The sequence below is a fragment of the Hypomesus nipponensis genome, chromosome 27, assembly GCF_054491055.1.
Source record: "Hypomesus nipponensis isolate SF chromosome 27, ASM5449105v1, whole genome shotgun sequence".
NCBI lineage: Eukaryota > Metazoa > Chordata > Actinopteri > Osmeriformes > Osmeridae > Hypomesus > Hypomesus nipponensis.
Genome location: NC_140387.1, coordinates 5,967,501 through 5,983,074, shown reverse-complemented (window position 1 = coordinate 5,983,074; position 15,574 = coordinate 5,967,501). Strand labels below are relative to the sequence as shown.

The 15,574-nt window shown below is 45.8% G+C and overlaps 1 protein-coding gene and 1 long non-coding RNA gene across 3 annotated transcripts in view; both read right to left on the bottom strand.

Annotated features, from left to right (window-relative positions):
- Window positions 1-1,092: 1,092 nt before the first annotated feature.
- LOC146220617 (uncharacterized) lies at window positions 1,093-6,057 on the bottom strand. The gene is made up of 4 exons (XR_014750877.1): window positions 5,726-6,057; window positions 4,909-4,983; window positions 3,893-3,945; window positions 1,093-3,507 (listed from the first exon to the last, which is right to left on the bottom strand). It is a non-coding gene; the product is annotated as an uncharacterized LOC146220617 (long non-coding RNA).
- A 624-nt stretch (window positions 6,058-6,681) lies between these two features.
- mef2ca (myocyte enhancer factor 2ca) overlaps window positions 6,682-15,574 on the bottom strand; it is a 20,529-nt gene continuing 11,636 nt past the window's right edge. For both annotated transcript variants that reach the window (XM_084693575.1, XM_084693576.1), the window contains 7 exons: window positions 12,189-12,332; window positions 11,872-12,070; window positions 11,752-11,796; window positions 11,452-11,627; window positions 10,837-10,966; window positions 10,598-10,730; window positions 6,682-10,290 (listed from right to left, as the gene is read on the bottom strand). In XM_084693575.1, the coding sequence (XP_084549701.1) occupies window positions 9,948-10,290; window positions 10,598-10,730; window positions 10,837-10,966; window positions 11,452-11,627; window positions 11,752-11,796; window positions 11,872-12,070; window positions 12,189-12,332 (1,170 nt within the window). In that variant the 3' untranslated portion in view covers window positions 6,682-9,947. The remainder of the gene's footprint in view (window positions 10,291-10,597; window positions 10,731-10,836; window positions 10,967-11,451; window positions 11,628-11,751; window positions 11,797-11,871; window positions 12,071-12,188; window positions 12,333-15,574) is intronic.

Below are 15,574 nucleotides of genomic sequence, written 5' to 3'. Positions count from 1 at the left end.
CGCCGCCCATATGGCTACATCATTTAGGGGTTGGAACGCAGGCAGGCGTCAAACAGCCTTCCATAATTGAGGAGAGGTGGTCAAACGACGCTGTATAATTACGATTTATTATCGCTTCAATGTGTGCTCTTTAGGCTCGCTTTGTTCAACTTCATGTTCATCTGTCCGCTTGTGAGGAATCCATGCTGTTGAGGGTGGCATGGAAATGAGTGGAGTGCGTGCCGAGAACGGAGGAAGGGAGAAGGGTGGGCGAGAGAGGGGCACTTCGGAGCTGGAGAAGTTGAGGTGATGGGTCCGAAAACAAAGACAGAGGCAGAAAAGGATGGACCTCTCTCACTGACTCAGCGGAGTCCGTCCAGAACCTGTCTCACAGATGTGAGGAAATAAGACACCCCTGGCCAACCCCAATTCTCCGCCTGGAAGCAAACACGCATACGCAAACACATTTTAGTCCCTTCGAGGCCAGGCTTGTCCGTGTTCACAAGACACCATTTTCGACAAGACGCTATGACACATTGGCAGAGACGACGACAGGTTCTCAAAATAATTTTGTAAAGTGTGTGGCCACCAAGGCAGCCTGAAAGGGCTATCCTTTGCCAAACATTAGCTTCCCCTTGACTACATTTTCCATGTGATGTTCCAAGTTTTTTTCTTGATTCACACTTGTTAAGAGGACCATTAGAATTCCTCAAGAATGTTTATGAGATGTTTTATACTGTACTAGCTTCACCGATGATAAAGCTCTTGTGAATCAAGTCACCATTATGAGGGTAAATAAACCAGTAAATGTGGCTAAGCTACACATTGGTATCTATGCTCATGTCCATATGGGTTTAGTCTTGCCATGTCCCTGTCATATAGTAATATATAATAACCACCTAAGTGTATTCATCCCATCGATGTGCATTAATGAGATTGAACTCAGCATGCCTTTCATCTAAAAAAATCCTCAATTTAACGCTTTCTCTCTTCAAACTTGGCTTGCTGCTGTCTTTTCGTAAGTGTCTTTGCAACCGTTTATATGATCGATTGAGATTGACAGAAAATGGACCGTTTTTCACAGCTCATTCATGCAAGGGAGACTGGAAACGATTCAAAGAGCTTGCCTGTTTATTGAGCTACTTCTAAAAGTGCCAAAAAAGTACATGGGATACTATAAGTGCTTCATTATTAATGTCGAAAAGCGAGCTTCGTGGTTTTTCACCTAGCCATACACACTGGTAAATACAGAATACATCAACACACTACAACAGATCTGGCCTAAGCTATTCATTTTCTATATACAATACATACCAAGTCAATGGGAGGAAAAACAGAAGGAAATGGAATTATTTATAAAATCAACAATAGAGCATGCAATTAGTTCGACTACAAACTGATACAGTAATACCCCAATATTGAGGGGTGACATGGAAGACTAGAACACTAACGTGGGCTTTCAAGTTGGTTATATTAGAATCAGAACAATTATGAATTAACAGGAAGCAAGGACAAAACTGGAAATACTGACATATCTTCAATGTTTGAAAACCACTAGAGCCAAAAAAAAATATGAAAGAAGAAGCTTTTTGGTTTAGTTTGTGTTTTGTAACAAAGAAAGCGTCTCAATTAATTTACAAAATCATTCAGAAAAGACATCAATGAAAAAGATTGTTCTTCTGTGTGTTATGTGATGCTACATGTTTGCTTTGTTTGGAAAAAGCTTCTTTTTAATTTTTTTCAAACAAGATTATACTTGTCGGTCTCGCATCAATTTCTCTTTCATGACTATGCTATAACGAGCTGGTGAAAGACCCCAAACCCAAACCTGACAAGGCTGGGACTTACTCAGATGGCCTCTAGGCTGTCTGGCCAGTTCACAAGAACACTTTTCTTGCCTGAACTTATTCCAAGCAACTTGAAGCAAACTCTGCAAATGACAGTACTGTGGACTCTAACCACGTCCTTTGATCATGTCATTGCTTTGTCATTAGTGTGCATTATTTTGCATATATATATACTGTCTATTGAGAAAGGGAATGCACTCTTGGTTTGAGATTGTCTATCAAAATGCACAAACTCAAAAGCAAACGGCATTTTCTAAAAGTGACATGTGCTGGGCGCTATATCTTCCCTTTCTACACGACGAGTTAAAGGGAAACTAGTGTTCAAAGATTGCAGTTTTGTGATTGCTCCCCTCAACATGATGTATTCGGATAATCATGTCACGTGATCCCTTCCTTTATTTCAAATATCTACCGTGATCGTTTGTTTTTGTTTTTCCCCCCTCCTCTTCAATTTGCCTTTCTACAAATCCAACGAGAAAGCCGCACAGAAAACCACAAAAAAAAAAAAAAAAGGTAAATCCAGGCCAAGTTACAACAACCAGACGACAAGAGAACCCACACCTTCTTAGAATGTGAAAATATAGAATAAAAACCCATCTCAGCTACCTTACCAAGGAGGAGATTAAAGTCCAAAATAGCACCATTCATCAGTGTCTCAAATCCGTGGCAGCATCTCGATCACTTACCACAAGGAAACAATGCATTTCTACAGCTACTTCTATACATCACAGCGTACATGTACTACATATGATTTTAATTACGGGCAACGCAAACGCCTGACCCTAACAAAGCATACCTACTCGGGGGGGGGGGGGGGGGGGGGGGGGGGAATAAATTGGTAAAAAGACAAGCACATGAAAATAAAGCATAAACTACCAAGCATTTAGTATCTAAATGGGGGGGAAAACAGGGACTCTGAGCCTCAGCAAATACTGTAGAGTGTGAAATGTACGTAGACCATGTCGCTGTTGTCAGCGGCCTAAAGAAATGAATATTTTGACAGGTTGAGTACCTCTGGAAAACAAAAGACGACTGTCAGGAATACGGGACTGGATTTTCTGCATGATTGCACCTGTGAGGAAACCACACGAGACCGTAAAGCGAGAACGGCACTGCTCCATACGAGGCTGCACAGCCAGAACTAGGAGTGACCGTACAGTAAAAAGAGAGAGAAGGATGGTTGAGTTGTTAGTGTGTTTTGTGGAGAAGTGGAAGACATGCTGCTGCAAGTTGCTTAGCCCCCCCCCCCACCACCCGAGGCAACATCTGCGGAGGTTGTCCGCACAGAGCGGTGGGTCCGTCTCTACATAGTTGCTGTGTGTCACATCTGGCTTTTCCTCCCCTCCCCCGGATAACAAACATATCAACAAGGCTTAGAGTCCCATATGTATTCTAACATGTTAATAAGAATGATCATCACACAGACAGGAACACTTCCCCAGTCATGTCATGATCTTATCTAACCCTACACCCCCCCCCCCCCCCCCCAAAAAAAAAAAAAAAAAAAAACACAACAAACGAAAGGATATACTAGATTACAGAAATTAAAGTATGTCGACTTCATCTTTTCCATTTGATCTTTGCAGTGAGAGCGTGCGTGTACCAGGCCAAAGTGAAAGAAATGGGAGTTCCACAAGAGTTCCCATTTGATCCGGCCGCCTTAGTGATCCTGCAGTCGTCTCTGGCAATGCAAACGAGAACACAGAAACTTGTTAGGCGAGTCAAACCTTGTGAAATACATTTCCTTGCGCAATATTTGCACACCGAGTTACCATAACCATTAAGATCTGAAATCCGACAGAGAACCATGTGATACGTCCTATAGGAGACAAGAATGACCTCATAGCCGGGTGGCTATGTGGAAAAAAAAAAACAAATCTTGACCGGGATTTCATAAATGTTCAGCATGCAGACATGATTGTTGCTTCTAAAACCATAATTAATAGTGCTGGAACTCTGATAACCATCTTTGTCTTTGGACAATCTATGAAGTCATGACCAAACGATTTTTCTGTCTGTTGGCTCAGTATGAAGCTTCGGTTAAATCTCTGAGAAGAGTCTGTTACCTCAGGGACACCTCCATTGACTGTTGATTACAATCCAGCCGTTAAGCCCGTACCTGTGAGGGAGGTGAAATAAAACACATAAAGGTCTCCGTTTTCACATTAAATGGGACTCAAGATAAAGAGCATTGTTAATGACGCTTTGTCATGGTGTGCTTGGCCGCCTCATTTATGCAAAACATTGAAAACAATTTGTGGAGCATATAAAAGCATTTGACCCAGGAGACTATATTACAACTAGCACAAAACGTGCAGAAATAGACCCTTATTTTACAGGGTATGCTTTTCAAGTAAACACACATACATTCAGCATTAGTCATTACAGTAGAGTCCGCCACCTGCTAAAAGCAGTGTGTATTCCACATCCCTGACTGTAGATGGGACGGCCTCCAGCAACAGTCGAATGAGGTCACATTTTTCCTCACGTCAGACCGCCACACTGAGCGTGCCTAAACCCTATGAACCCACAGCCACAGACGGATCCTTGGGCCCCGCCTCCACTGACTCTGCCCCGGCTGAACTCCACAGCACTGGATGGAGGAAGGCTGCAGCCTAGCTTAGTGGTCTCCAGCACTGCATTACTGCTGCTCAAGGTTCTGATAGGACCACTGCAGCACCGCAAGTGCCTCGGATTGGATGAAACAACTACAGCTGACTCCAATTGGTGCTGCTGGTTCAGTGAGATCATTCAGCTGCTTTCAGAACAGCTTATTCTTTAACATGGTATTAGCTTTGCTATTGACAATGAGGGATACAATTGTGACAGTCAACCATGGTGTGTCCGTCCAGAATGAGCAGTCCGTGTTCTTTGAATGCATCTGCATTGAGGTTGTGTGAGGCAATGTTGAGGTTATCTGAGGATAAACAATGAACCAACGACTGTACACTATGCAGAATACACGACACAATAAAACTAATGTCTTTTAATACAAAACTCTGATTTGTGTCCTATATAGAATCTAGGCCATTTTTATCACATGCAGCACAACTGGTCTTTGCTAGGCTGTGTCAAATCTCACCATGATCCTCAGCAAACGGAGCTTTTTTTTTTTTTTTTTACTGCGGTGTCTCGTCGTCGGAGCAGTTTGGAACCGCTGCAAAAAGAAGGAATCCGATGTTTATTAGTCGGACAATGGACGTGGTGTACAGTACATTATCATATGGCTAACGTTTGCTATCTTAAATTGATGCACCGGTGCTTTTCTGATGCATTTACTGCAGACAAAGCACGATTCGCCTGACTCCCTGGATCTAAATATAGATCCGTGCTGTCTGTCCGCGAACCCGAACTGGTGCAAGTTAACGGTTGGGGTTTGGCCACATTTGCCATCAAGCATTTCGTTATACCGTCTCTAGTATGTCACATGCTGCCAAGTCTCAGTCCCTGTCTGACACAAAGCAGGAAGATTACCTGGTACATTCATTCAACGACTTAGAAAGGTTGGACTTAACTGCTAGCCTTGCTGTCCTAGCTATCGCGACTAGCAAGCTCCTAAGCCAAGTATGCAGGCTGACTAGCAAAATAGCTTCGTTGGGTGGTTTGCAATTACATTTGTGTCTAACGTTAACCATAAAGCTAGCTAAACTGCAATTAAACAAATAAATGCGGTCCATGCTGAGCATGAGGTCACAATAATAAAGCGTCTGCTAAATGAATAAATTTAATAACCAATAGTGGTAGGGATGTGAACAAACATTAGCATTGCTAACTGCTAGCTTGCTACGCTTGATGAACAAACAAGCAATCTGTATGCAATGAATGGAAACAGCTGACTTGTGTAGGTCATTGTGGCTTGCTAAATAGCGAACAAGCCAGCCATTACATTAGCTACTTACAGATCGTCCCGTTCCACTAGTCTCTATTGCTGGTGAACTCGCCAGCTAGCAGAGCGCTCGCTGAAGTTAAAAAATTACTGCAATGAAGTCGTGCTGAGCAACAGCATTTAGGGATGACTACAAATAAAAGCAGCCTTGTGTCTCTCCAAGGCTGTGTTTAACAGACTGTTGCAGTCTCTGCGACTTGGTAAAGAGCTAGAATCTTAACAATGAGCTAATACGAAAGGTTTTTTGGACCGGGGCCAAGCCCCCCATTAGAACTGCGGTAGCTACAGCCAGACAACTGACTCTGTGCAGTCCGCAGTAACTCAAGGTCCTCCTGTCTGGGTTGATAGAACCGTGTCCACCAATCCGATTTTAGGCGGGGGGAGCTAGCCCTCTGGGCATTGGCTACGTGCGATTAGTATTCCCGTTCCATGCTTGCGTTGAATACCGGCGATGTAGGAGTAAGTGGTCCTCTGTGACATCTAGTGGTTTTACATCAAAATGGCATATGGTCCAAATCAAATAAACCGTACCTCAATAAAACGATCAGATGAAAATTCGGAAAAGAGATTTTCAAATTCCATAGGGACCTACATTGCATTTATTTATTTATTATTATTTAGTGGCCCCTTCATTTTAAGATGGGAACCCGCAAAAATACAATTCTGGCTAGCCCCCTGCGCGTTCACTCAAGGGTTGGTTCACTCTGACTTCAACCATGTTTTTCTTTGACATAAGCCTAACCTTGGTCAATGTTGCATTCAGCATCCAGAGTGGTGACCGTACAAATGTGCCAAGGGGGTACATGAGTATGAAATTCAGGTGTATAAGGTATGGAGAACAAATGAAACAAAGGATTCATGAAGGTGTCTGTGTGATTGATTGAAGATGTGTGAGTGATTGTACCGGCAGAATAGAAGGGTGGCAGGATAAAAAGTCACACAAAGTCAAATAAATCACACCAAAACATATGAGAGCCTGTATATTTACTGAATTTTTCTGCAAAATACAAATACCAGATTTCCAATACAGGAAAATACATTTGATTTCTTACAGCTGCGACAGAGGTGAACTTCCAGTGAGAAACATTTTGTCTTCAAGTGGCGACAAAGGCCAGCTTATGCCGCTTGGAGCCTCTTAATTTCAAAACATTTACTTCAAATTTCCCAGTCACCAGCAAAAATAAAAGCCCAAACCCTTGATGGTTAGTGTTTTCATGTTAAATAAGGAAAACAAATAATACAGAAGCCACTCAAACCTTATTGTTCATGGACCTTTATCGTTAGAGGGGCAAAGTTATTCTACTCTCATGAACACAGAGTTTGGAACTGATCAGAAAGTTTGTATTGTGGGTAAATTTGAAGTACAGGTAGATTGCAGACTTTACAGCACAGACACATTCTAATAAGGGAGAATACAATACAAGGAAAGAGAGTTGCTCTGACCAGTGGATGAGCAGGATCAACATGCCATGGTTAGTCTATAACCCATTTGCTCCAGGTTCCCAACTCAATACTTGAACTACCCAGAATAGTGGCCTCCAACCAGGGTCCCAGAACCCCATAGAGAAGTTTCTGCTCATGTCCAGCCCTCCTGATTGACCTCATCACACATTCCTGTGCTTGGTCAGAACCTACAAAAGGGTTGCTCTTCAGGACTATGGTGTGAGAAACAAACCCTTGTTCATTTGAGAGAGGATGGGAAGTCAAGTAGAATGAGGCATTTTCGGGGCTCTGCCCTTTTGCACATACATTATCATGGTATTGCAGCCTGGCAAAGAACAAAAATGACTTTCAAAGTCAAAAGTGATGCTTTTGGGTTACCTTTTTGTCTTCGCAAAACTTTTAAATGACATCAACCACAGTACAACTGTAGTAAGGAGATAGGCAGCTGTCCAGCCACTGCTCAGATAAACCAAAGTCTCAGAATAGAACAATTCAAATTTTAAAAAGTACAAATCTCCATGAAAAACATTATAGCTTGTGATATAGTGCACACAACATCTGGACTGAAACACAACTCTAAGTAGTTGGGGAAATGTTCGAAGCAGGATTTAGGGGGTGCGGCTGGGGGGTTTGAGCTTCAAATATACAGCATCTCGACCAAAATATTCAAAATAGACACCACCCAGCCATATCTTACACCTGTGTAAAACCATTTTTACAGCCTCTGTATGCTGCTCATCATTCCTTATGTCCATGTGCCTACAGCAGGTCTGGCTAGCAGACTAGAATATGACAGACTAGAGCCTGGATCCAGTTTTTACCCGCTGCTGTGGAGTGTAGCTTGGTGTGAATCTCATGTTTTTCTAATGGGGGTTAAACAGCTTAAGGCACTGGTTCGTCATGGTATACTGATACAGTATGTGAAAAGAACTTTGCGTGTTTATTATGTCAATGGAGAGATACAGCAACCATGATTGTTGTGGTTATTTAAGACACATTCCCAGTGTCAAATTGTATCGGTGTTTTCTCCTGGGACACGGGGGGGGGGGGGGGGGAGAATGCATATCTGATTTGAAGACCTTTGTATTTGATCAAGTTAAAAGTTAATCTATGGCAGGTAAGTGCTATCTTGATCATTTGAGGCTAGATAAAAAAATATGTCTATCCTAAACAGCCCTGTTATGTGAGACTACAGAGAATACTAACCACAGCAGCGGAACTGTACCCAGGACTAGCCCCCCCAACCAGAGGTCCTGCAGAATTACTGTAGAAATGCACCCTTAATGTGATCACTAATCTCACATGGGCCTGTTGATGAATTTATACCGATTTTGTTTAAGGATACATTCAAAGTATTCAAACAGGGTTATAATCTTATTCCGTACAGATCGACTTGTATAAATGTATAAATGTACACTACCTGCTTGTACTGTAGAATGACTACTCTAAGCAAAAGTCTACTGCCTTTTGGCTAAACAAGGATATTTGATAGAAAAGAATGTGCACCAGCACTTACAGAACTTTTGCTATTCTGAAAAACAACTGTTTTGACATTATTAAATAGACTTAAAAGGGCTAGAGGCATCCTTAATTTCAAATACATTCAAAATCCTCTTCAAATTAATATATATAATTAGGTAGGAATATACTCTTTTTTTTTACATTTCACTATAAAGAGACGTCACGTTTGTGCAGCAAAGCATCCAATTTCCATCTGTTTATATGGCTCTGCTTGCTCACACTGTCAGATGTAGGAAACACACTCACTGGCTCACTCTATTCTTTACAAAGCCAAGCATGCTTTGCTTGAGTAAAACTGTTCACTTGGAAGAGTGGAGTTCAACGCAGCCCCCTTTTCACTCCGCCAACTTGGCATTGACCAAATTCATGGGCTTCTGTCCTTCAAGTGGAACATTCTATTTGTCCTGGGGTTCACTTTTCTGCTACCTATGGCATAGGCCTCTGTTCTTCTCCCTCACACTCTCACCAACTTTCTTCCTCCCTCTCTCTCTCTCTCTGGCTTTCTTTCTTCCTTTCTTCCTCCCTCTCTCTCTCTCTCTTTATTTATTTCTTTCTTTCCTTCTCTAACTGTCACCCTGCCAATCTCCCCTTTCTATATATTTATATTTACATAAATACGTTGAACCTGCAACACAGCATGGATTGTGGTGGGCGTACATACAGCTGCAATTCAACCAGGACAGCAGACTGAAACACCTGGGCTGTTAACAAGAACTATACAAGTACTATCTCAGTATTACATTAGTACTTCACCTTGCTCTCATGTCCTATGTCTCACTAGGCCTTAACAATTTTTTTTTTTTTTTTTTTTTTTTTTACCAGTAGCTTTGAGTACCAGACTTATTTCCTCACATCCTTGTTACTGTAGTTGACCTAGATTTTGCACATGTACAAATGTGCATGCATATGTATTTACTTATATTCCCAAACGCACACACGCACACAGTACAAGCAATACATGTCCCACCCCCACCCCCCCTGCCCCAAACCCTTCCTCACTCGCCACCCACTGTGCACGGGTGGATCTCAACTGAGCCCCTGTCGTTCATGTCATGGACTACATTTGGCCAGAGCTACTACAGTATACAGTATTAAAAACACGCTGTCATTTCACTTAACGCTACTTTCCATCCCCTATCCAGTATATGTCGCTGTTATACCTATAGCACTCACTCAGCACAAGAATAATATAATCATAATAACACTATGCGGTAACACTATAGACAGACCCCTCCCCCCCTGTGGCTTTCCTGCCTTAGGGGTGGGATTGATCATGTAGCCCAGCCTTCTGATAGGCGCATGCGTTTGACCGACGGGCTGTGGCGCTCATCCTGATTGGACAGGGGTCGGAGCAGGAAGTTGTCGTTGCCACGGTGGTCCTCGCGGTCGTCGCTGCCGTCGTACGAGCTCCCGCAGCTGGACACGCTGTCGCCCGGGGAACGGCCGGCTTCCGCCTGGCCCCGGTTGTTTGGGTAGCCCATCGTGGACACGCCCCCGAGGCCCCCACCCACCATCCCCATACCCCGGTCCCTGGGAGGGGAGGCGGGCTCCGATTTGATGTGGAGGTTCTGATGACCGGATGAGAGGTTGAGGTTGGAATTCTGGCACAGGTTCCTGGATGAAGGGAACAAGGGAGAGACAGTCAGAGACAGAGAAAGGAATGGACACAGACAGACACAGACAGACAGACAGACACACAGACAGACAGACACACAGACACACACAGCCAGAGAGACACACAGACAGACAGACAGACACACAGACAGACAGACAGACAGACAGACAGACAGACAGACAGACAGGCAGGCAGGCAGGCAGGCAGGCAGACAGACAGACACACAGACAGACAGACAGACAGACAGGCAGGCCGACAGGAAGGCAGACCACACACACACACACGGAGCATGAGAGTTCTGCTCACCCCATGTGTCCTAACGTGGAGTGTTGAAGGCCCTGCAGCTGTTGCTGCTGCCAGCCGGTGACTGAGCCCAGGTGAAGAGAGCCAGAGCCCCCGAAGCCTGTCAGGGAGGACAGATCACTGCCCAGGGAGTACTCTGCACACGAGGGGGGAGGGCGGGGTCAGAGGTCAGACATCGGGCCGCGGCTCACAAACAGCAAACTGCGTGACGTCCATTCTTGTAGTTCCCCAGCTGTACTCACCTGTGCCATAGGAGGTGGAGAGGGCGGAAGGGTACCCGCCCATTCCCTGCCCGGGCAGAGTCGGGGTTGCTATGGACACCACCGGAGAGGCCAGAGTCTGGGCGGTCTGGGAGTGATTTATTCTCTGATTCTAGAAGGAGGGTCGTCAACAAAATCGTTAAAACGAATCTGGATTCAGCACGGCACGATGGTAACAAACGTCCATTCGGAACACACAGCTATGAAGGCCCACCTACATCTCTCATGTCAACTACTCACCAGCATTAGGTCAAAATCCTCACACTGGTAGCATTGAGCAAGAGGGAACACATTTATGTTAGTCTATGTGGCGATCTGCGTTAAGGCCTTAATGGATTGACACAGCAGTACGAACACATCTATCTACGAGGAAGTGAACGGGGAGTCATGACAAACAGACAGACAGACAGACAGACAGAGACAGACAGACAGACAGACAGACAGACAGACAGACAGAGACAGACAGACAGACAGACAGACAGACAGACAGACAGACAGACAGACAGAGACAGACAGACAGACAGACAGACAGACAGAGACAGACAGACAGACAGACAGACAGACAGACAGACAGACAGACAGAAAGCGAGCACTCACGATGGCGGGCATGTTGTTATTCTTGTTGCTGGGGGGCATCAGGGTGCGCAGGTCCGGCTTGCGGTTCATGCTCAGGGACATGGGGGGTGGAGTCTTAGCCTGCATCCCTTTGGACATGCCCCCAGGAGAACCCATCAGTCCTGGGGAGCCGCAGTGGTTACTATAGCTAACGGTACCTGGCCAATGAGAAGAAGAGATTCAAGGTTACGTTGTTTTCTACGTTGGATCGACTCCGATGAGGATGCAACGATACTGTCCGAATGTTCTGTACTCGACATGAGGTATTAGATATCATCTTACCAGCACTGGAGGCCACCGTGTTCGAAAGCTCTGATCCCATCAAACCTGTTCAAAGAGAGAAGAGAGCATGAAAACTGGGTGTGTGTGTGTGTGTGTGTACTCGTGTACGTGCGTCCATACCTGCATTTCCTGCACTGGGGGGTCGGTGTGTGTGTGTGGGTCCAGGCGACATGCTGTTCCTCTGCAGGGAGGAGTGTGTGAGGGGGAGGAGGTTGTGGTTCCCCAAGGACCCCCCCACCCCGGGGTGCGAGTAAAGCAGTCCGCTGGGGTTATTGGCTTGGATGGACAATCCCATGTCGTAGTTTGAGGGAGGGAGGGCCTGTTTGCGCGGACAAAAAGGGATACAATAGCGATTAGCACCGGGAGAGAGCTGTGGCGAGGGAGGGGGGGGTGTCATCCGGTTCAGAACGCAAAGGTGGCCGCCGGCGTAGACTCACACACAGTCTCTGTCGGCTGATGATGAGGTCGATGTCTTCGTTGATCTTGCGGTATTTGTCCTCCGAATCGGGGCTCTGGCCGGCAGAGTCGTCCGCCTCGATGTCGGGGCTGTCGCAGCCGTTTAGGCCCTTCTTCCTGAGGGTCTGAGAGACAGAAGGGAGACAGACAGAGGCCACGTTTACCACAGAGCGTCGATGGCGCGGTCCCAACGCGCGGCTCCTTTCCACCACAAGGGGGCGTCATCCGTACAGAAATACTCAACTTCATCAGGTCGATTTTGCTTCAGCAGCACAAATGCTAAAGAGTCAGATCAACGTTTTATTTTTTGTCTTTTTTGTCTTTCTTTTTTTTACACGACCCCCGTTACTGTAGGTGTAGTCACAGTGTCCCACAGGGCCTGGAGACAGCCATCGTAGGCTACCCACGCACGTCTACGAGACGGTGGGTCCTTTCCTTTGCTGTCGTGAGGGCTTCGGGGAGAGAGGGGAGAGAGGCAACCAACACATTGGGGTGCGTGCGTTTGTGCGTGTGGGTGTCACACAGTCGGTGCCTTTGCTTTCACCCTGACCTGCCTCAGCACTTTACACGGGGGGCAGTCCAATCACTGGACCACTGCAACTAACACACACACACGTATTCAAACACACACACGCACGCACACGCAACACACACATACAGTGGTGGGCTCAGTCCAGTTATCCCACTCATCCCAGTCATTCCCACCTGTTACTGGTCGACATGGGGAGGGAAGGGGGGGGGGGGGGAGGGGCAGGGCCCAGATTCAGCCAATAGCCGCACAAGGTCTGCGGGATGGCCGTAGAAGGCTATTTTTTGCTCATGTGGCACCGACTGCGCCCCCTCACCCCCCCCACCCCCACCCCCACCCCCCACTCCACCCCCCAAGTCAATCTGACCCCCTACCGACGCAGTCCTTGTGTTTTCTCTGTAATATCCATATGAATTATACACACACACACTGACACATCCAGACACACTGTGCATCACACGCCCGCTACCCTTTTACAACAAAGTCTGGCATTTTCTACAGCCTTCTTTAGGTCCACGCGCATACTGCTAGGCTGATAATGAACAGCTGGAGTGGCTCAAGAGGGTAACCTTGAGGAAGTGTGTGTGTGTGTGTGTGTGTGTGTGTGTGTGTGTGTGTGTGTGGGTGTGTGTGTGTGTGTGATGAAAGGTAAGGGTATGGCAGGTGGTTGGGGACAGCTGACTGAAGGCACTCAAGCCTTGAAGGAAAACAGCTGCATGAGAGAGAGAGAGAGATAGAGAGAGAGGGAGATAGAGAGAGAGGGAGATAGAGAGAGAGAGATAGAGAGAGAGAGGGAGATAGAGAGGGAGGGAGATAGAGAGAGAGGGAGAGAGAGAGATAGAGAGGGAGATAGAGAGAGAGGGAGGGAGATAGAGAGAGAGAGGGAGATAGAGAGAGAGAGAGAGAGAGAGAGAGAGAGAGAGAGAGAGAGAGAGAGAGAGAGAGAGAGAGGAAGCAGATTTCTCTTTCTCACCAACAGTCTCGGGACGAGAGGATCCCTCACTGAAATGCTCCTCCCAAGGTTTCTACCATGTTTCTCTCTGATCTTTTCCTAGACGTTTTTTTGCTCCTTTCTTCTCTGTGCCTTCCTCGAGGGTTTTTAGGTTGGTGTAGGTGCGGGTCCGTGGACATCTGTGAAGCCGCTGTGATATATCGCTTGTATAAAAAAAAAGGCTATTCAAATCCAATTGGATTTGAGCTCATCCGCACAGCTCGACAGAAGTACCCCTCCCTAAGCTGTCTACACCTCGACTCAGACATATCCCTCCTCTTTCATCTTTGCTCAATTTCGAAGCCACATAACCACAACCGCCACATGAAGGCTACAACTAAGGTGTGTGCTGGGTGTGCACCTATTTCACTTAAAACGTCCGTGGGTATATGTGTGTGTGTGTGTGTGTATTTTCATGTACTTGCATGCGAGGGGGTGCTGCCTCTACAAGGGCAAAGCGAGGGGCGTCACTTGTTCTGTGTGTGCCAGGGAACATGGCGTGCAACCCTCACACCATTCCACCACGACTGCCCTGAAAGGAACACCATTCCTGACGAATGTCCGCATCCCTCCTCCCCCCGCCCACCCAGGGGGGCCGAGGCCGCCGGGGAGAGAGGGCACCTTAGCGTTGAGCTCCATGTTTCGATTGGATTGGATTCTCCCGAACGACAGCACAAACAAGACATTGCGCGCGTATCCCTCGCAGTACACAAAACCTATTTATTCTTTTAGAACGTATTGAGATCAATCATTTCCAGAATCGGATGCGTCGCTAGTTTATGTGGGCCCATTCGAAAATAACAAAAAATGTCCGACAACATCAAGAACTCCCAGTGAAATATGTCCCACAAGGCACCCAGAAGAATATCTACGAAGCCTAACAACGTACAACCTTTTATAAAAAGAATACACCGAAGCTGGCTGAACTCATAAGACCGTTCTGAGAAGATTGTAGCAATAACGTTGCCATCATGTTTTGTGTCTACCTAATCGAATTTTGGCGTACAAGTTAACTCAGCAAAATAAATACATCCCATAATCCACTGGAATCTAAACATGTGACAGTGCAGAGAGAGAAGGGAAGAGGGGGAGAGAGGAGAGAGATGGTCTGGTAACTCAACTCAGTTTCTTGGCCCTTCTTCTCGATTGTACCCTTCTGGAACACACACACACACACACACAAACCCACACAGCCGGCCGAGACTATTCTTAGCTGCGCTGCGTACTATTTTTAGCCCACTACCGGTTTCCAGCAGTTTAACAGGGAGTGATCACAGCCGACACAAAGGGAGTTAGAGTTACACTGACTGCGTGTGTGTGTGTGTGTGTTTTTTTTTTTCCTTTATTTTTTGACTTGACTAACCAAAGAAAGAACTTCAGCTGTTTCCAATTTCTAACAGTCACACACACACACACACACACACACAGACACCATAGAGAAAGGCGAAAGATTTGAGGAGGACTGAAGAATGCGAGAGTTCTCCAAATTATTAATAGCCACAATCCTTGGCCAAATGCACCAAATACAACTCCCTGTTTCAAAGAATAGAACCAGCACTACACACACACCAACGCCCCAAAGCAGAAAAATACCAAAACAAGGGAGTCTCTCTTCAGCTAAATTCTTCTGGGGCAGATATTCCAACGCAGAGACGTTTACCACAGCTGTCATTCAGCAGATTCTTTTTACTCCCCTTATTTGGCACCCATGATTTTTTCTTTTTATATAAAAAAAAATATTTCCTTGTATGCCTGAATATATTAGATCACTTCACAAAGAATTGTTTATTTGATCTAGAACCACCCCAAGTCTGCCCAGCTAATCTCATCACAGGGTAGTGATGACA